At 34.9% G+C, this 23,612-nt stretch overlaps 1 protein-coding gene across 2 annotated transcripts in view; it reads left to right on the top strand.

Annotated features, from left to right (window-relative positions):
* Positions 1 to 23,287, top strand: part of LOC109788862 (diacylglycerol kinase 4-like) — a 69,767-nt gene extending 46,480 nt beyond the window's left edge. Inside the window, exons 10-11 of one of the 2 annotated variants that reach the window (XR_014434610.1) lie at positions 22,099 to 22,215; positions 22,884 to 23,010. Coding sequence is in view for 1 of the 2 variants with exons in the window: in XM_020347700.3 (XP_020203289.1) it covers positions 22,099 to 22,215; positions 22,884 to 23,042 (276 nt within the window). In the remaining variant the exon portion in view is untranslated. Of the gene's footprint in view, positions 1 to 22,098; positions 22,216 to 22,883 lie in introns of both variants that reach the window. The other variant, XM_020347700.3, reaches the window with a different exon arrangement.
* The last annotated feature ends 325 nt before the right edge of the window (positions 23,288 to 23,612 follow it).

The raw sequence follows: 23,612 nt of genomic DNA, 5'->3' as shown, positions 1-23,612 counted from the left end.
TCTAGACGGAGGTGGATCCTTGGAAAGCTTGGATGCAATCAGATTAAACAAGTTGTCAAACTTGTTAGCTAGGTTTGTTCTGAACATGTTGAACTCCTCAACCGAGACATATTGTTGTGCGGGTTCAGAGGTAGATGGAAGTACCTCTAGAGGGGCAGACACAAATATTTGTTCATTAGGGATAGGTTCTGACGTGTGTGATTCAGACCGTGCATCTTCAGAAGGGGCATCCCAAGGCATAGGCATACCTGGTTTCCATGGTGGGATGTCCTTGCACCATTTATATTCAACCTTATGCCATGTGTCTGTGATCGCCTTCTACTCATCTCTATATAGGTCGAGATTGAAAAGAGAGAAGTGGATGAAGTATCTCTTGCTAAGAGCATCAAGATTAGGCCCTCGTTGTCTATGAAGAAAGGAAACAGATTTGTCGTTGAAGTGCAGCACTTTACATGGGGTCATCTAGTGATACCCATGTAGCATGAGTGTCTTAGTATTTTCACCGTTTGAGAGACCAGATGAGCTTGCCTCTTGCCCACACTTATGCATGAAGTTCTGATAGAACTTTTCAGCGTCGTCTTCAGTATATATTAGTGCCCTGGCAAGATCTTGTTGCCAATCTAGGTTCGTTCCTTTATATCGACGAACCTCAACCTTTGATGGCACGGGCATTCGTCCCAGATGGAGTGCAGGTTCCTTCATCTTATTTTGATCAATTGTAGGAAGACGTGGGTAGATATGGTCAGGATAAATGTAGATTTGTGTTGCTTTTGGAGTGTATAGAGAGGGAGGTATGTACAATTGTGAGGGTGTACTATACATAGGTGCAGATGACCAATTGCTGTAAGGTCCAACGCCGAGAGGGAGCGATAGTGACCTATATGTACACGAAAGAATTTATTAGGAGAATTAAATAATTCTACCTTTGGTAGACGGGATGGAGGCTTCCTTGGTTGGGTGGAGGACGAGGTTATCTCTTTGGAAGGTAAGGAGGATGAGGATTGTTGACGGAGAGGACGGATAAGTTGGGTAGTCCCTTGTGGTGGAGTCCATGTGAATTTGGACTTGATTACTCCACCTGGATAGATTTTCCTCTTGAATGTTAGGGAGGAAGAGCAGTTATGGCATCGGGTGGTAGAGCTAGATATGCCTCAGACAGAGAGAAAGGTACGTCTGGGCAGTATGGTTTGCACTTGTACACTCCTTCCTCATACTCATATTCCAGCATGGGAAAAGAATTTGGGCATGTCAGAGAGGAGTCTTCAACTGTTTGACTGTGAGGGTGAGTGACAGTAAGTGCAAGAAAGTGTTTCAACAGAAAATCCATATGTTGGCTTGTTGGACAGGATGGCTTCATACTTATGAGTATTCCCTTGCGAGTTGCATAAAGGGTTCCCTGAGGCATCCAGTATGATTGAGCCTTCCTCAAGCCAAGAGGACACTGGTCAATAATATCTCAAGGCATACGAAGTGGGTGTTTGTAAAACATAGCGTCCAGCCCAGCTAATGGGATAACGGGAGCAAAGCACACTGATTGTTTTGTCAACAATGTATGGTCATGGTTTTGAGTGCAGACCGACTCTGTTTCATTTCATGATGTCCCTATCGGTGGTGAGATGGATGGATTAAAACAACTCTCTTTCTCCTTTAGGATTTGATGCACCAGGATAGATGAGTGAATACTCATCCGTATTTGGAGGCATCCCTTTTAGAAGTAATGGATTTGTTGTTTCTTTGAGGGAGAATGATGAGGAGGAAAGGGACCATGGAGGCAAGACCCTATAATCAATCTTGATAGCTGATTTCTTTCTCCTTAGGGCCAAGGTGTTTACAGAAGAAGTCTGTAAAGAGATTATAGTTAGAATTTTAGGAGTGTAGGAAGGAATGAGATATAGAATCATTACTTACAGAGGGAGAATGTATAGTGATGAGGGAGGAAGAAACGTCTTTTTGAGTCTTTGTCAAAGCTGAAGGGACGATGACTTCAGCTGTTGGTTCAGTAATAACTGCCTGTTCAGCCACAGGTGGAGGGGGCATGCTGATTTCTCCAGTGCAACCACCTTTGATGCAAGCCTCACATTCCTTTTTCGTTTAATTAGGATGAGGTGGTGCGAAAAAAGGTAGAGGAGCCATTCTTTTCAAGGCCATCACAATGGGTTGGTCGTCTTCAGCATTAGACGTAGAGTCTTCGTCTGATTAGAGGATTATCCTTCTTTTAGTTGGTTGTGCAGCAAGAACCAAGGATTCGTCTTCTTTGGGAGACGAAAGATGAGGATTCTTCCTTGTTGAGCGTGTCACAACTTGTCCTTCTTTGATCTCTGCCTTAACTTTTAAGGCTACTGTGGGGTCAGAGATTTTGAAGCTAATAGACATCTTCCCCAGGTTAGCTTTTCCAAAGATGATGGGTTGTAATCTCTTGTCTCTCCCTATTGCCAATATCTTCTGCTTCTCACCTTCTTCAAGAAAGAAGAGGGTGTGATAGACGTTGTGATCCTAGAGGATTTTATTGAGGAGCATGGTATGAACCACAAAGTCCTTTCAATCCTTTAGGCACCCTCTCCAGTGCTGATAAAGGATTTGTGGTAGATTGAAGGCTCCTCCAGTCATCATCTGAAACAGACAGAACTTGTGCATGTCTGAGATGCTATCCTTGGCTCCCACTTTGTGAAGAATCGACTTGTTTAAAATTTGTTGAAAGATTTTGGCTTTGTTGTCGAGTTTGCTGTAGACAATGGGTCTCTCTTCTCCCTCTTTGTGAACGATCTTAATGACGTTGGTTAAACCACCGGCGTCAGGCATCCATTCCTTATGGTAGAGAAGACTCATTCCTTCACACCCAATGGCTTGTGTGATAGAAGTGGGACAGACCCTGACTTTAACTCCAAGCACGGTTCCCTCAAAGAACCCTGGGGATGCCCTCAAGGATTCATAGAACAGTTTTATCAGTCTGAGATATATGACCTCCTTTATGTTGAAGTTGCCAAGGATCCCACAGTCAACCAGATTTTCATAAATGGGTATCCCCCATTCCTTCATCTGCTTGATGTTGAAGTGGTGCTCCAAGTATATGATTGGTTTTTCTTCCGTGGAAAAGGTATGGGTGCAAGTGTCGTACGACTCACATTTAATTTAGGGTAAAGGATCTATCTTTCCAACACGAACCCCAAACGACGATTTTGTCATTTATCAATTTAAGTATTTTATCTTTAAATGCGGAGAATATTTGTATTCGACTGCACTTCGTTCATTAATGACAATTTGACGAACTAAATTTTTCATACGCAAGAGAAGTGGTTTACACACTCCATCTGATGGAGAGTCTCAGACGCGATAATTTCTTATAGTGTCCTTATGAGTATATAGACGCAGTAATTTACTTTGTCTCTGTCTGCACGGATGATAGACGTATAAAAATATTCTAGCATGTTAGACGATATGTATCCTAATATAGTGTAGATTATGCTTTATTTGAGTAAGTAAAATGATACCTGTTTGACCTATACTAGTTGTCCGTCTTCCTTGCCTTTCAGCTTCCTTTGTCCTTCGTTCTTCTATGGATTGTCCTATTCCCCTGCATTGTTAGATGCTCAACCCAAGGGGTCAAGCTCTGATACCAATTGAAGTTAGCGAAAAACCACATAAAAGGGGGGTTGAATATGTGTGTGTATGTACGAAGGAATTTAAAAAAAAAAAACATTTTAAAAAGTAATATACTTCGTCCAATGCACTTTCGAATATCAGACGGTTAGCCAGAATTTGATTAACATAAGGTCATTGCACCTGATAGGTTTATTGACTGTTGAGGAAAATGGTTTATAATAATAATTATTGAAGTTATGACACTTTCCTTTTCAAGATAGTTTCGTTTGAAAACAAGCAGTAGATAAAGCTTTTCAGGGTAATATATTTTTTAAACGAAATTGCATCTTCGTCTGAAAAATGGTTTTAATGATATGTAAATATTGGATGAAGTCTTTCGCAAAGGTTTATGTAATAAAAATGATTTGTTTCTAGTTAAACAAGAAAAGTAATGCAATCATTTTATACTGGTTCGTTCAACTGAGCTACGTCCATTCTCCTTCAATTGAGGGGTTCCACTAGATATCAAAATGAAGAACATTGAGTATTATCATCCACTCCTAGACCTGAGTATTCTTGACCACTCCTGGCCCGCCAGCTTTACTCACCAGCGCTAGTATTCTTAAACCACTTCTGGTTCTCCAAGTATTCTCGACCACTCCAGGCCCATCACTCACCAGTGCTAGAAATCTTAAACCACTTCTGGTTCTCCAAGTATTCTCGAACACTCCTGGCCCGTTGGCTTCACTCACCAATGCTAGTATTCTCTTATTAGCCACTTCTGGCTAGCATTAAGTATTCTTTGACAAGCCCCTCTGGGCTTTACAAGTATTCTTTTCCTAGCCTCTTCAGGCTTTACAAATGGTAGATAGATAGTCAGGTTTGAGTGTTTTGAGTTACTCTCACAGAGAGGATGCATATATGATCTACACTCACTAAGGTTTTGCTTCTAAGATGTACACATTTAGAATTTCTTAGTTTACAGAGAGAATTACACTAAGGTACATTTGACTCTACATGCTCTATCTCTGATTTTGTTACTTCATGGGCTGAATATGACTCTTCTTCGTGCTTGCACCATTTGCGCCAAACAACCAACCTTTTAAGGTTTGATGTTGAGACCTATATATAGTCTTGTGAAATCTACCCGTTGTAAGTGTTCATTGAGGTAGACATAGTCGTTCCTGACCCGGTTGATCTTGTCATTTATTGCTTAGATTCTTGCATTAAATGTTGCTTCTTGTGATAGACCTTACGTTAAGTGTTCTTTGTCTTGGTAGCAGTAGTGTCTAAGTTTAGCAGAGACTTAGGAACCTTTTTGTCTTTTTCTGGTCTTATAGCTGTGAAGTTTTGTCCTTGTCTGAAAAAGTAATGTACTTTTTCTGACACATGCATGCTTCTAGTTCTGCGCTTGATTTTCTCCTTTCCTCTTTTCTTCTTACAATTCAGATGACTTCGTGTGTTCTCCTGTGAGTGTGGACGATATTCAAATTGTCCTTTGAAGCTTGATTCCTTAGGTGATTGCGTGACAATTTTCATTTTCATCTAGTAGTCTATATATAGTTCAAACTTCTACCTTTGTCTGAGTATTTGTTTATTATGTTATTGATTTCTCCTTTTGTATGGTCAACCTTGTGTATGGTCAAACTTTCCATTTCTTCTAGAGTTTCTTTATGGTCATTGACCATCTTGCGTCTGAGTCTTTATGTTTCATCTTAGGTTTTGCTTGACGTTCTTTTGTCTCGTTCTTTATTTTACCTGTTCTCTTGTTTTTCTGAAGCACTAAAATACTTGTTAGAAATAACAACATGTATTATATTTGTCTCAGTCAAAACTTTGTTGGAAGTTTCTTCGTCTGGCTTAACAAGCATATAATAGACAATATGGATATTTGAAAGGTATAGTGGTAGGGCCCTTGATAGGCAACTTCCCCAACTCTTTTAAGAATCTACAAAAGACCAATAATATGGAGAGTAAGCTACAAGATTTCAAAGCCCAACCTACTCTAGTCCGTAGAGTGGCTTTTCTTCCTCTATCATAATAAATTTTCTACCTATTTTGAGAATGTTTTTTTCCCTTCTCAAATCTCATGAAAAAGGAAACTATGCACTTTCAACATACCCATCCTAAAATTCTTAGGGCATTAGTGCAAATTAGGCTTTTAAATATAGTTGTTTTAGGCATTTAAAATTGTTTTTTTCCCCGATTTTCATGTATCCAATTTAGTAAGTGTGAACTTTTAAAACTTAGTAAGAACCCATTTTAAAAGTTCTCTTTTAAAATTGGTTATTCACAACCAATTTTCGATGTTCTTGTCTTACCAAATCAGTTATACAAACTGATTTTGCAAGTAAAGCAATGATCAAGGAGTAGTAAGTCAAGAACAAGCACCAAGTAACTCCATATATTGGGATTTCATCACATTATACATGAAACATGAATTAACCATCGAGTTTTCAAATTGTATAGCCAAAATAATCTATTTCTCATTGATAGAAAAATCTAGGACAAAACCAATTTCCCAAAACCTTTACACGATCTCTTCATAATTCAAAAAATCAATATTTCTATGGAAATTTTACAATTAAAATTTCATGCATCAAATATTTGCAAAAATAAATGTAAAATAAATAACTACTATTTTGATGAATAAATTTGTTCAAATTGAAAAACTAATTATATCCAATCTAGTACATATACATTATACCATATTAAGAACAACAAACACGTAAGCAAATAACACCTAAGCATCTTCACTGATATCAACATCTAGTTGATTCTCATTTGCAAATGGCATTTGGCCTAAACTCAAACAAAACATCAATAAAAAAAATTATATTTCAATTAAATCCAAGAGGTATATATAGTCATGTTTTGAAACATCTCATGTAACAATGCAATTATGCATGTGGAGCCATGTTCAAAGTCACATTGCAAAAAGAGTAAACTTGGAGTACATGTAAATGAATGGATCCATCCAACCCAAGTGTCCACAACCAAATAATCTCACTAGAAGGCAAATCCACTAGTGACTCGTCTAGGTTACAAGGTCACGTTGAGTCCACCAATCCTCATTATAGATGTGAATGGGGTTCCTAGACAAAGTAAACCCCCGAGGTCTAAATTTGAAGACCCTTAAAGTGACCTCCTTATCATAGGATTTCATATACCAATACCACCAAAAAAGATAAGTTTATGCATAAGATGCATCTCACTTATCAGTATGATTCAATCATTTCAATTATTTAGGTTTATCAATTATTTGCATGCAAAATCTCATTATTCATTGATGGTTCCTCTTAGGTTGCACTTTTTTAATATTAAACTGTGTTACACATGGCATCACTATAGGAAAGTGTTATCCCTACAATGTTGGCACCTCAAAACCTATCAATCATCTACAACATGCCTGCTATTATTAAAAATAGAAGGAAAAAAAAGAAAGAAAGCACGGGGGACTAGACCAAAACCCATAAAAAGGATAACAAAACCAAAGGTTAGGTAAAACTTAATGATTGCATGAAAAAGCCTCTCTAGAGAAATCATAAAGTTCTTTCTACCAAACAAAATTCAACCTATGACTAAGACTATATCTAGCTAATCCATCAACACGGTAATTTCCTTCTTTATAAATGTGAGATGAAAATAATCGTATCAATGAACTTCATCAAAGGCATTGCATCCATCTACTATAAAGCATCTACTGAACAATTTTGACATTCTACAACACATCCAAAAACCAGTTTAGAGTAACATTCCAACCAAAGGTTCAACCAACCTTTGTCATGTGTTATTTTGATAGCCATTATGGCTGCCATTAATTTAGCATGCAAAATTGTTTGTATTTCAATATAGGAGGAGAACTTGCCAATGAAAGTGCCATTACAATCCCAAAAGATGCCACCACTAGCTGCATGTCTAGGAAAACTCACTACAATCCCATTAGTGTTACACTTAAGAAAACATAGGTGAAACGATGCCAACCTACATGAATGATCTATTGTGGTTTAGGAGGATGAATTGTGCGGTGAAACTTCTTTAACAAGAAGACATTCATCCATTAAGACGAAATGTAGCTTGTTAAGAGGAACCCAACAAAAAGACAACTAAAAGGACAAGTGAAATTGCCTTATAAAGTCAGCCCAATGTGTTTCTAATCGAACATTATTGCTATAATGCCAAATCACGTGAATTAACACAATGGATAGGACATCCTTGATTTGTGCAAAAAAGACACTAAAGAAATGGGAGAAATATCTACCAACAGGTACTTTTATTATGCTTTAGAGCCATAACCAAAAGAAGACTGAAAAAGGACAGTGAAGAAATAAATGTTTGGAAGTTTCACCCTAAGAGCTAGTAAGACTGTAGATGGAAACAACTATTCTACCCCTCTACATAATGTAGGACCTTAATGGAAAAATGACCTTAAACCATATATGGCTCGTCCAAGGAAGTTTTTGGGTATGCATCACAAAGACAAAGGTTGCAATTAACAAAAAGTTGTCAAATTGGCAAATCAACAAGTAATCCTAAAGGAAAGCTATAGTGGGAGAGGACCTTCATTAGGTTTGGTAACAAGACCTATATATGTGAAGGAATGCACTATGTTCTATAATGAAAGTCATTACTTCCTACACGTAGCAAGTCTGGAGTATCAAGTTAGCATGCAATGGACATCTCCATGCACCAATTATCTAGCCAAAAAGTTGACACAATTCCCGTTTCCCAAGATCCACTTAGTGTTCTCTTGAATGACTTTCTAGTGAGGCCAAATGGAATACCAAATGAAGGCAAAAAAATGCACCATGTAATTATGAATATCCTCTTATGATTCCAACAAGTGCTCACCTACTTTGAGGTAACTCGTGGACTTGGCAGATCTTTTATATTTAACAAGTCTATGGAATAACATCATATTTTGGTCCCCTTGCGAATTCCAATTCACTTGAACCTTTTCCTTCCAAAAAGATTCTTCAAAAGCCAATGCATGTTTCAATTTTATTTGTACCTCTATTTCCACTTTAGGAAAATCATCATCCTATGAGTCCAAGCCTTGCAAAGTTGAAGATTAAATAAATACATAAAAGGGGATTAAATGTATGTGAGTGTATTTTAGAAACTTTTCGCAAAATAAACACTTATAAGTTAATAAAAGAAGTTAATCCAAGAAGTGTGAGGAAAGAGAAATGGAATAATGCATTTTATGTTTTTATCCTAGTTTACTCAACCCGAGTTACGTTCAATTACCTCCAAACTAGAAAGGTTCCATTTACTTGAAAACTTTTACAAACAAGTATTCTCAATATCACTCCTGGCTACAACAAGTATTCTTAATGATACTATTGGCCAAAACACAACCATGTGTTGTAGTATTCTTTAACTAGCCTTTTTAGGCTTACAACGAAAGAAGGTTTGAGTATTTACAACTAACTCTCATAGTGAGGATATGTATATTTAGGTACAATCGAATGAGGTTTAACTTGTTTGGAAAAAAGTGTTAGATGATGATATTACAAGATGTTTAAACTTAGAGAGATTTTGATAGAGTTTATGCATAGCTTGAAAGAGTTTTTATAATTTTCACAAAGTCCTACTCTTCTTTTCAAATCTTCTTGTAGTTATAGGGTTTAGAGATATATTTTTGGGTGAGAGCCTTCATACTTGGTCATTTGAAAGGAAATCTTCAATCTTCACTAAATAATCATTCTTTAACTTTTGTTTAGATGCTTTAGGGCTTCATACAGACTTGGGTATGATAAGGGAATAAAGTAGAGAGAAAAGACTTTTGAACAAGTTGTTATTTGCACTATTAAGGTGTGAAACATTCAAACAAGTGTTGAATTATTCATCAAAATTGGAATGTTGAATGTATACAAACATGTTGGGTTCAACAAAAGCTTCCCAAGCTCGAGAAGCCTTTAACATTTTCTCTTGCACATTTCTAAAGACCTCTTTATTATAGATCTTCAAATTCATCTTAACCAAATTAGGTTTTTCTTTTAGGATAAACATATATTGGACATAAAAAAACCTGAGTTTCCCACATTCAAAGACCAACCTTTGGCAATTTGAATGGTCTTTCCACATATCTAAAAAATTGAAAGGAAAAAAGGGGATAAAAGGAACCACCTTTAGATAGAGAAACCAAAAGTAGAGAGTGATTGAATTTACTTAGAAGGATAGTACAACATGAAATATTCTCCCAAAAATATAAGCATGCTGAGTTATAAATCATGCTTGATTTTCTAAGAGTTACTTTGTAAAAAAAAATTCTTATGTCAACCACAAGCATAACTGTGTTCATTTTCTCATTTTCTGCATTGGAAAAGAAGCAAAACCATGTCTAACTAAGCACATTTGGGTCGATGTTAACATGATCAGCTTTTGCACAGCAGCGTCCCCAAACGTGCAACGGTGGCATGCACATACCCTTTGTCTCATCTCTTCACTTAGGTTCAATTGTCACATACATTATTGTCAATAATTGACATGATTTTCAATATAGTAATCACAAGCAATAAACACACAACAATTCAATTTATACAATGCATTCAATTCAATTTTTATTCATCAATTCTCAAGAACCTTAAGGTCTCTAATTCATGATAGAAAAATCATTAATCATAAGATAATTAAATTTATCATTAACTGGTACAACATAATCAATCAATTGCATAAATAACAATGTCTCAGGGTATTTATAACTCATCTAAAGAATGTGACACCCTTACTACCCCAACACATATATAAATAAATCTAAATGTGACACCCTTACTAGCCCAACACATATATAAATAAATCTTGTAAATAAACTAAAGAATAAAATATTCAACGTTGGTAAAAGGGATCACATAAAACCTTCAAAAATAACCAAAATAATTAAAAATGAAATTTAGAAGGTAAAACTTGAGACTTTACAAATTGCTTTCAAAAGAGAAGGTATAACTCCAAATACATATAAAAATTTATCCTAGAATTCTCTGCCCCGATGTCACAATATCATAGCACACCCACAACTCAACGGTTGACATTCTAGATGCCACTCAAAGCCGGATCTTCCTCACCTAAAACATCCACAAATTGTACGGTGAGAAAAGAAAACATTTACATATCAAGCACACAAGGAAATCCACAACATTATCTCATCATAACTTGAAATGTTATTTACAAGCATTTCTATAGATATATCATCATTCTATCAATCATTCATCATCTTCACATCACAATTCATAATTAAACAAATCCATTACAATCCACACAAATCTTACAATTAACCCTATGCCAAGGTCATGTCTGTAGCATCTCTTGCTCGAGGTCGTGCCACCCCCGACATAAATATGAGAAATCACACTCCTACACTGTGCCAAGGTCACGCCTACAACATCTCTTGCTCGAGGTCGTGCCACCCCCGACATAAGCATGAGGAATCACCCATCCCATACTATGCCAAGGTCACGCCTGTAGCATCTCTTGTCTAAGTTCGTGCCACCCCTGGTCACAAGTGTGAGGAACCACAATCACATTCATATCCACATCCACATCCACATCTCAATTCCACAATACATACACAATCCACACAAAATAGTGGTTAACATACCCCTCAAGTAATTCACCATGAATCCTCATCTTCATCTAGATCATTAATTTTACCAAATCATGTAATAATAATATTTATAAATTAATATAAAACCATATTAAATCGCCAATTTAATATAATTTTAACCCGAACAATAAAACCCCCAATTTTTCTAAAACCTAACTCACAGGCACTTTTCTACAAATTCGTTCTCTCTCCCAGATCATCATTTGTACAAATTATTAGCATATTTCTAATCCTCAATACATATACAGTCTAATGGAGTCATTAATTCCTCAAACAGAAATAATCCAATTTTTCCAAAACCTAACTTACAGGAACTTTTCTATAATTTTGTTCTCTCTCCCAGAGCATCATTTTTACAAATAAATCATATATTCGTAGTCCTAAATATATACAGAATCACATAAGACCAATAATTCTCCAAATAGAAATAATTATAAAATTACTCATAATCCTAAGGGACTCTTCCTCTACCCAATTCCCTCATGTAACTCTACATATAAATAATTCCTTTTTCCCCCGTACCTGGATAAACAGTAGTTGAAACTAAAACAGAGATCTCCTTGGTCTCCTCCTCTGAGTGCCCCTCGGTCTTCAGAGAGTGTAGAAGGAAAAGAAGAGAGCAAAGAAGAAAAGAAGAGAAAAGTGAAAAGTGTGCTTTTTAGGAGTGGCAAAGAGCTCAATTTATAGGCATCAGGTGTCTCCAGAATGGCTCGTTCCAAATTCGGAACGGCCCGTTCTGGACCCTTAAATCATGAGTAAAATTCACATTTAGAACGGCCCATTCTCAAACCAGAACGGCCCGTTCTGGGTTTTCATTAAAAACTCTTAACGGTCATATTTTGGAATGGCCCATTCTAAAACTAGAACGACCCGTTCTCAATAAGGTTTAAAGGCCATTTCTGAAATCCAGAACGGCCTGTTTCAGTTGGAAACGCCCGTTACGAACTAAGAATCATAGGAAAATTTAATTGTTTGGAACGGCCTGTTCCATTTTGGGATAGGCCCGTTCCGAGCCACTAAATCACCTTCGTTTTAGTAACTTGGAACGGCCCGTTCCAATTTTGGAACGACCCGTTTTGGGCTACTAAAACACTCCTATAAATTACTAAATTACCCTCATTGAGCTTTTGGGCCCTCGTACATTCTATGAAAATTGGGCTGTTACAATTCTCCCCTCCTTTATGAAATTTCGTCCCCGAAATTTTTTGCAATGGGTAGACTCCTTGCATCTTGCTTTTTAATTCCCATGCAACCTCACTACTTTATAGATGTACAACTCTATCAACTTCACTAAGGAATGTCTATTATCAATCAGGGTAAGACAAGTAAACTTGGTGAGTCTATCCACTACAACCCAAATAGAATCAAATTCTTAAGCATCTTAGGCAAACCTACAACCAAGGTCTATTCACACACTATCTCACTTCCAAACTAGGGCATCTAAAGGCTATAAAAATATTAAAGACTTCTAATGTTCCACCTTAGACTTCTGGCATACTACACACGAGTACACAAATTCCTCTACTCCTCTCTTCATCTTAAGCCACCACGCTTCCGCTATGCTACTCTGATACATCTTAGTAGCTCTTAAATGAATGCTAAGAATACTCTTATGTCCTTTCTCTAAGATCATCTTCCTTAATTCGGGATTACTAGGCACATATATTCTATCCTCGAACCCCTAAAACACCATCAACCTCCACTTGTAAGGGCTATCCATACCCCTACCAATTCTCTCCACTTGGTTCACTAAGAAAAGATCTAACTCCTAGGCTTCTCTAATCTCATCCATTAATTCACTAGTTATTTTTGACATACCCAATCCAATGCTCTTAAGGGTGAGCTTATACATCACGCTTATGTTTTTAACCTCCTCAATTAAATCCAACACATACATCATCCAAAAACAATAGATGAATGATCATCCTACTCAAGGCATCTGTCACAATATTAGCTTTACTTCTATGACCCTCTCTAAACATCCAGCACCTAAGCGTAAGTTCACTAGGTATACATATCAGATCTCTAATTTCACCACTCCATCTACACCCAAGTCAAACTCTTATCCATCACCTTATCCTATAACCTCATATCTTGTCACCAAAATGAATCAACTAATTATGCTTCTCCAATTTCCTTCAACAATCTATTCGTTACTCAAGTCATACTTCGTCTCACACTACTAAGGGTAACCTTATAAGCCAAACTTAAATCTCTAATTTGAGCCAAAAAGATTCATCTCTCTAATCATAAGGGAAGATAAATATAAAGGTTTCCTACACAAAACATCGGTCACCACAATGGCTTTGGCCAAATAATAAATAAGATCAAAATCTTATTCATTAAGAAATTCCAACTATCTCTTTTATCTCATATTCAACTCCTTTGGTCAAAAGATATTTAAGGTTCTTATGATCACTAAATACCTCAAGCTTAGAATCATATAGGTAGTGTCTCCAAATCTAAGTATAAATATTAAAATCGCTAACTCAAGGTCATGGGTAAGGTAATTCCTCTCATGAATTCTCAATTTCCTAGAAGCATAAGCTACTATTGTTCCTTCTTGCATCAACACTCTGTCCAAACCTATCTTAGAAGCATAACTACATACCACAAAAGGTTTACTAAGATCAGCCAATGCTAACACTAGTGCACTAGTCGATCTTTCCTTAAGAATTTGGGAACTATTCTCACACTTACTATCTCACACAAAAACAACACTCTTCTTATTTAATCTGCTCAAAGGTAATGCTATCTTAGGAAGTTACTCAATAAATATCCAACAACAATGAGCTAATCTAAGAAAACTCTTAACCTCACTAACTAACTAAGTTATCTCTCACTTAAGCATAACTTCTACCTTAGGTAGATCTATGTTATATCTCCACTAGAATTTACAGGGCCTAGAACATTCACCTCATACAATCAAAAATCACACTTAGATAACTAGCATAAAACTGTCTGGTATATATCCTCATCCTCAACTCTAATTTGATGATACCACATCCTAAGGTCAATCTTACAAAACACACAAACACCCACTAATTGTTATATAAGGTCATCTATCCTCATATCAACATACATGCATATCAAATCATATTAGAACACCTACTTCAAACATTCATATATACCATCCCTAAACATGTACGAATCAATCATTGTTTACTCCATATAACATGTACATGAACCAACCTTACCACATAGCATCATACCATCTTAAACAACCTCTCAATGACAACACCTCAGAACATCATATCCAAATTAGTTTTTATCCTTGCTATGCCTAACAACTCAAAAACATCATAACAACATACACCTCCCTTCAACAACTGTCGAAGAAAATGACACACAGAGAGTCATACTCATCCAAATGATCTCAAACCTATCTCAAAAGAAAGCTAAGATAATAAGCTATAACTCTTATGAAAACATAAAATTCTAAAATGATTATCTTCTTAGCTAAAAATTCAAAAATCACGACAAATATATTCAACACTTATAGCTAGACCTTTGATCACCCAAGCAGCTATAACTGGAGTTCTAGACCTTCATTTTTCCTGATTCCAGTTCCACTGAAAAGATAACATCTAAGGATTCAACTTTCATGATGATGTCAATACGGTACTCATACTAGCACAACAAAACTTCAGCGAAAACATCCTCTATACCAGACAACAATATTATATCAACCTCTAAAACCACGAAAATACCTCAATCCTTCCAACTCACTTCTTTTCACCTCAACTAATATTCAAGCTTCCCACTACAATCCTAAACCAAAATAACTCACATACTCAACACTAAAGACTTAGAGAATAAAATTCACATGCTACCTAAACCATAAAAGGTTAACATGCAAACACCAACACTCAGGGAAATTACCAATGTTCCAATCTCTCATCAAAAATATCAAAACTCCAATTCTCAACATACAACCTCCTTGGATTCAACCGCTACAACTATAGATGTGAGAAACTCCACCTATCGTAAACTCTTAATACACTCGAAAAATCAATGTCTCACCCACATCCAAGGTTCTAATAGTTCTAGTTGGCTAGCACAAGGCTTCGTCCACTATTACTGGCACATATGCTCGCAACACGAGCGATACCACTCAACCACTACTTCTTACGTAAGTAAGAAGTATCAAAATAAATAAGCAATCATGAATAGCATCAACTAAGCTATATCATGTCTTTCAGCCAAACTATGAGAAAACAATATAAGTGTAAGCACAACACTAACAACACAAGGGAAACATCATCATCATTATCATTATCATAAAGCAAAACATTGTTAGAGTACACACAATTAAATAAACAACAAACATAGTTGTTCATCATTAGCACATCAATAAGTTCCACAATTCATTTCTTCATTCATCTACCAAACAAGCATAGTAGACTCATAACTCACGGCCGATTGGATCGACCATGCTCTGATACCACTAAATGTGACACCCTTACTACCCCAACACATATATAAATAAATCTTGTAAATAAACTAAAGAATAAAATATTCAACGTTGGTAAAAGGGTTCACATAAAACCTTCAAAATTAACCAAAATAATTAAAAATGAAATTTAGAAGGTAAAACTTGAGAGTTTACAAATTGCTTTCAAAAGAGAAGGTATAACTCTAAATACATATAAAAATTTATCCTAGAATTCTCTTCCCCGATGTCACAATATCAGAGCACACCCACAACTCAACGATTGACATTCTAGATGCCACTCAAAGCCGGATCTTCCTCACCTAAAACATCCACAAATTGTACGGCGAGAAAATAAAACATTTATATATCAAGCACACAAGGAAATCTAGAACATTATCTCATCATAACTTGAAATGTTATTTACAAGCATTTCTATAGATATATCATCATTCTATCAATCATTCATCATCTTCACATCACAATTCATAATCAAACAAATTCATTATAATCCACACAAATCTTACAATTAACCCTATGCCAAGGTCATGCTTATAACATCTCTTGCTCGAGGTTGTGCCACCCCCGACATAAATATGAGAAATAACACTCTTACACTGTGCCAAGGTCACGCCGACAACATCTCTTGCTCGAGGTCATGCCACCCCCGACATAAGCATGAGGAATCACCCATCCCATACTATGCTAAGGTCACGCCTGTAGCATCTCTTGTCTAAGGTCGTGCCATCCCTAGTCACAAGTGTGAGGAACCACAATCACATTCACATCCAAATCCACATCCACATCTAAATTCCACAATACATACACAATCCACAAAAAATAGTGGTTCACATACCCCTCAAGTAATTCACCATGAATCCTCATCTTCATCTAGATCATCAATTTTACCAAATCATGTAATAATAATATTTATAAATTAATATAAAACCAAATTAAATCGCCAATTTAATATAATTTTAACCCAAACAATAAAACCCCCAATTTTTCTAAAACCTAACACACAAACACTTTTCTACAATTTCGTTCTCTCTCCCAGATCATCATTTTTACAAATTATTAGCATATTTCTAATCCTCAATACATATACAGTCTAATGGAATCATGAATTCCTCAAACAGAAATAATCCAATTTTTACAAAACCTAACTTACAGGCACTTTTCTATAATTTCCTTCTTTCTCCCAGAGTATCATCTTTACAAATAAATCATATATTCGTAGTCCTAAATATATACAGAATCACATAAGACCAATAATTCTCCAAACAGAAATAATTATAAAATTACTCATAATCCTAAGGGACTCTTCCTTTACCCAATTCCCTCATGTAACTGTACATATAAATAATTCCTTTTTTCCTCTATACCTGGATAAACAGTAGTTGAAACTAAAACAGAGATCTCCTTGGTCTCCTCCTCTGAGTGCCCCTCGGTCTTCAGAGAGTGTAGAAGGAAAAGAAGAGAGCAAAGAAGAAAAGAAGAGAAAAGTGAAAAGTGTGCTTTATAGGAGTGGCAGAGAGCTCAATTTATAGGCATCAGGTGTCTCCGGAACGGCCCGTTCCAAATTCGGAACGGCTCGTTCTGGACCTTTAAATCATGAGTAAAATTCACATCAAGAACGACCCGTTCTCAAACCAGAACGGCCCGTTCTGGGTTTGCATTAAAAACTCTCAACGGTCATATTTTGGAACGGCCCATTCTGAAACCAGAACGGCCCTTTCTCAATAAGGTTTAAAGGCCATTTCTGAAATCCGGAACGGCCCATTCCAGTTGGGAATGGCCTGTTCCAAACTAAGAATCATAGGCAAATTTAATAGTTTGGAACGACCCGTTCCATTTTGGGAAAGGCCCGTTCCGAGCCACTAAATCACCTTCATTTTAGTGACTTGGAACGGCCCGTTCCAATTTTGGAACGGTCCGTTCTGGGCTACTAAAACGCTCCTATAAATTACTAAATTACCCTCATTGGGCTTTTGGGCCATCATACATTCTATGAAAATTGGGCTGTTACAAAGAACATGTAATTAAAATCTATTGGGTTAAAGGACAACTCTACTACCCATAATTCGCATCATACCCATAAGTCATCTTTTAAGCATCAATGTATGTCTTGATCAAAGATAACTTATCAATCTCCCAAACCCTATTTTGTGCACCTTCGTGGTTTTATCCTTCCTTAAATGTAGGCAACTTGTTTATTTAGAGTTGGTTTGACCTATAGAACTTAGTTGTTTTACCTTCTTTATTTTGATTTTTTCGACAACCTAAGCTAAGACTTGAAGAGAACTAGTAATATCATGATTATATCTACCTATAAAAATTACTTTCAAGACAAGTAAGAAGTAAGAAAGTAGAGGAAAAAAAGTAAATAGGATAAACAAACACAAAGTAAGAAAGGAAATTGATGGAAAACCTTTAAGAGTAACCAAATGGCTTTGGCTTCTCCTTCAAGTTCCTCCCTAGATCTTTGGCTTCTTGACACTCCTCAACCTTCTTCAAGGTCTCTAATGGAGGTAGAGACCTATGGTTTCACCTTGGAAGATGAAGAACTCACTTCAAGTGGTGCCACTTCTAGGTAGAAGGTAAACCACTTCAATCCTCACCACACTCTTAGGAAGAGGATAAAAGAATTAAAAGCAAATCAAAGAGAATTTAGGACCTTTAAGAGAGAGAATTATGAATAAAAATCTTGGCCAATGCTCATATATCATCCAAAAGTGAATTTTACAAGAGTAATAACCTATATATAATGGTGGAGTAGCTTGTAGTGCAAGTTAGACAAGGTAGAGACAAGGAAGGGACACTTAGATCTAGAAGAGCCAGTCATGAAGTGTCAAGATTCACCCTGTCTTGGCTAACCAAGAGAGAAGTGTGTTAGAGAAGCTTCATAATTTTCGGCCAAATGAGAAGGATAGGCGGCCTAGGTTGATTTCTTTCATCTAATACAATACAAAAACTATTGGAATTGGTTTAGTTAGGTTCACTAAATGATGGTGAGACTTAGCTAAATAAATTCCTTCGATTAAATGAAGAAAAAAAAGCCTAATATGTAAAATTTGGCCTAGGTCCACTAAGGGCCCAATTGCTAGCTTCACCTACACACTTGTTATTTGCTACCTCATTACTAATACTAAAAATATGAAAATCTATGATCCTTAATATAAGGTCAAATGGAGTAAAAGTCTCCAAGTAACATACCCTAAAATCCTAAGGGTATGACCTATAAAGAAAGATAAGTCTTACAAATACAAAGGCAAAAATAAGTCTATACAAATATTTACTATATACAAGGTACTATACAAGGTATGTATAATAGAGACTAAGGAACTAATAAGAGGAATCATACTCAATGCTTATATAGAGCATAAGTCTTAGAAGCACATCCTCTGTAGAAGCCTCCTCTAACCTCTTAACCACAGACCCAGTTAAAGGCTCAATGATCTTCAAGTGTAAGCTCTCTATGGGTGGTCCTCCATAAAAAACGTAGGAAACACACAACACACTAGCTAGATGAATTGATTTGCTCTAAACCATTAAATGTGACACAAACTTTCTTGAAATAATTTATTTATATAAACCTTGCTAAAATAACTGGATTATATTGATGTTAATAAAAATATTTTTATTAATAGTGGATATGACACATTCTAACATTACCAAAAACTAGCTCAAATAAAATATAATAAATTAAAAAAGATTTTGGTACTTCAAAGGACAATACAAAACTTAATTAAAAACATAAATATTTAAAAGTATAAAATTATTTTATCATTGAAACATACACCATATAAAGTAATCCACATGTCTAGTAACCAACCCAAAATGAAATAACAACCAAGAAGCAAAAGCATCCTCTATAGCATTTTTCTCAACATCTTTATGAGCCTCACTTCTTAATGCTATCAGTCCAAACATAAACAAGAATAAAGAATGGAGTGAGATACATCTTACATCATGCTTAAGGTATAATGAAAGTTGTAATAAAACACACATGTTCAACAGGTTATAAGCATTTTCAACATGTCATAAGTTAATTCAATCACATACACATGATGCAATGTCCTTAAACATTTAGCTCATATGCACTTGGTACCAACTTAAAACATTGGAAAAGTGGATTAGGAGTACATGCAAATGACGATTAACCCTAAATCGATTATAATTGCCGACACTCAATCAACTAAAAAGATACACTTGGGTGACTAGTTAGGGTCACCTAGCTACAATAATATGTCCAGATTCACATGACATCAATATGGACCATTGGGGATTCTCTTCCCCAAATATTATCTCCCACAAGGTCTAGAATTAACAACCCTCTACGACATCCACTAGCCTATTCATCAAGAATTTTCTAAAAGCATAAGTTCACCATCAAAATGATGCATGATTACACAAATTTCCATGATTTCACAAATTTCATGTGGAGGTTCCTACCTCTCTATAGGTTAGACCGTCTTTTAATTTCATAGTATAGCCACACCATGGCATCCATAACATCCTTTCTCATTCACAATTTGTCATACATGTGTGTGTATATATATATATATATATATAAACACCATCAAAACAAATATATAAAAATTAATATAAAAGAAGGAATAATAGAGGATTTAGACTTAGCTTGACCTTACTCATGCTTAGTATCAAGAGAACAAAGAACATGGGTTTCTTTTTCAAGTTCCCTCGCTTAGTGCCATGTCACCCTTACTTAGCGATCCTTACCTTACACTTAAAGTTAAAAAGGGGTCCCTTTCTCAATACTTATGCTTAGTAAGACAATACTATTGCTTAACCTCAACATTTTAGTGTCTTGATGGAGCTTTCACATCTAGCATCATCCCAGTTACGCTTACTACCATAAAGACAAAGATGTTGCTCATTGTAATGTTTTTCTATTGTGTCCAAATTTCTTGTAGTGCTAACATAGTGGCTTTCCCTAATGCCAAGAATCATTTTCCAAGTGACTATTTTTTTAATAAGCCACATGGAAGATACTTATCTTTATTGATCTTAATTGAAACTTCTAGAATTTTTTTTAAATTCTTAAAACTTCTCCATTTTTTGTATTCTCTCTATATTTTATTTATTTATTTTGAGACAACAATTTTTGAGCTTTTAATGGAAGGTGTTTTCCATAGATTCTTCATCACATCTTTTCAATTTTTTTCTCAAGCAAGCCCATTAATTATGTCATTGATAAGATGGACAAATCTTTGATTTGTTCAATCATAATCACATTTGCATCATATTTATGGGGAATAGAAATCAAAATTTTTCTTCTTAGGAATATTTTTTTTCCATATGTTCTCATTTGAATAACTAATTCTTTTATTCTAAAATAGTAGTCTATTATGGTCTTAGTCATTATTAACTCCAACTCACTATAAAATTTGAATTTTATCACTTTATATCTTGTCATCTCCTTGAAATTCCTTTAGGGTATTCTACTTGTTTTACACTTGTGTCATTCATCATCCTTGGAAAGATCGCGTAAAACATTGCTTGTTGCAAAATAAATAATGCCCTCATATCTATTTATTTATTCTCCTTCAACTTTTTCTTTTAAGTTGCATTAAATCTTTTTTCTATAATGTCTCATAAATCTTAAGAAAAAAAAATCTTTATTTTAATGATCCAAAAATCATATTCTTTTTGTGAAAATATGAATCAGAATCGATTATAGTTAATTGGTCATGGTTAAGAAATTATTTTCTTTTGTATGATATAGTAAGATTTTTTGGAAATAGTTAATCGACATATTCACACTCGGTAACCAAATGTAACTTTGGTACTTCTATTAGTTTTAAAACATAGTGATAGTGAAATAATATTTTAAATTACTTGAATAAAAAATCACTACAAAAAATTTATCATGTTATGGTACACCTTATAGTGACACAATTCTTTTTACTAAAAATTACTTTTGCCTATACTATATGTACAATGTATATTAGTATATTGTTAAAAAATATAGGTATAGGTTATAGTGACACACAATGTATGTTTTTAAATCTCATTCAAAATCAACATTAAATTATGTGTAGCTATATGTTAAATAATAGATTTTATTGATACATATATTGTATCTATAGTGATATTTTTTGTATGTCACTATATGTAACATTTATTATAGTGAATGTTAAAATAAAGGAGGTATAGGACTTTTATAATTTTGCATTGAAAACTTTCATTGAAGGAATACACAATACATTGGAAGCTCAAGTGTTTACATATAGTATGTTGAAGTCAGTGATTTAATTTTCCCTAGCTAGCAATGGATAATTCTAGACTTTCAATAGTTTACAATATTTCTAAACTTATCCCATTTCTTGTTACATTTTCTAGACTTTTCTAATCATGTGAATAAGTTTCTTTGATTTTGGATCACTTTATCGACAATTTATTTTTTCTTTTACTATTTTTTAACTTTTAAGTGCAATGTTTTTTAATGTGCTTCCAGAAAGGCTTCGTTGAAGCAAAGGTTGATGATGGACTTATAGAAATATTTGGTCTGAAACAAGGATGGCATGCATCATTTGTCATGGTTGAATTGATTTCTGCAAAGCATATAGCCCAGGTATCACCTTAATTTGACATATTTATAGTTTTTATTTGAAGTGAATCTTTTACTTCAAAATTGTGAAATACATGAACTCAAAATTTTCTTATTTCTTAATTGAATTGTGAAATATAATGATTTAAGGTGGACAAATTCTAAATAGCTAAGCAAATTCTATTACTTTTTGGGTTATCACAACTTATTGTATTCAAAATTTCCTCTTTCAACATATGTATTTTAGTTTATCACCTTCGCTCTCAAGTAGACAACTAAATATTTGGATGTTATAAATCAGGTACATAAATGTGACCAATTTATTATTCTTTATCTTGAGCTACACAGTCCTTAATATAACCTTGGGGACTAAATGGAGTAATTAAACCACAATTATTTCTATGTAAAACATTGGTAACGAGCAATGTGACCTATATTTATTCTTGGAGTCTTAATTTACCTATTCATGATTTATTTATCTAGTTTGAATATGACATACAACAACCGACATACTCCCTTGTTTGATAACATAAAATGTTCATTAATGTAGTTTACTCACATTTTATAATAATCAATAACCTTAATTGTAACTATTATATATTTATATGTTGCTATATATATATATATAATATGATGGTTATCCTTAGCATCATTTGGCAAGTGTGAAATTGACAACAAAGGTATACTTTTAGGCAACAACTATTCGATTGGAAGTCAGGGGTGGGGAATGGAAAGATGCATATATGCAAATGGATGGAGAACCCTGGAAACAACCTATGAGCAAGGATTTCTCCACATTTGTGGAAATAAAAAGGGAACCATTTCAATCAATCATGATTAATGGAGAGTAATCCTTTCTTCAAAGGTGTGCATATTAAATATAATTTTCCACACTTATTTTTTATACTAGCCTAGCATCCTATTCCATTTTTCTTTTATCTCTCTTTTCTATCAAATTATTTATTATATTATCAATTTTTCTCTCTTACTTTCCTACCTCTCTTTTTCTTAGTGTACACATCTTTTTGGGCATCAAATGATTATTTTCAATGTAAATTTAGGTAATAACTAATGCAAAAACTACAATTGTTAAAATTTCTTCCCTATTACTGAAATTGATAATATTACTAATTATAGAGGTTAATGAAAAAATGTTATTAAAAGGAATGTCCATGGTTGAATTATGATTACATTGTATTAAGTGTAAGCATAATGCATTCTAAGGCCATAGTGTTTGTCATAATGTGTTATACACATTTATCTTAGAAGATCAATATTTTAAAAATGCAAAAAATTTGTATGTCACAAATTAAAGGTTTATGAACGATTCTTGTCCATGTCAAAATAATGTTTAGCCAACGAAAATTAAGCTTCACAAGCGTTGTGTGTGTGTGTGGTTAGATGAATTTAAAGTTTAGATG

Source organism: Cajanus cajan, chromosome 6 (assembly GCF_000230855.2).
Source record: "Cajanus cajan strain Asha chromosome 6, NIPB_CcT2T_4, whole genome shotgun sequence".
Taxonomy (NCBI): Eukaryota; Viridiplantae; Streptophyta; class Magnoliopsida; order Fabales; family Fabaceae; genus Cajanus; species Cajanus cajan.
Note: the sequence above shows the minus strand (reverse complement) of the source record. Positions and strands in the feature narration are given on the sequence as shown.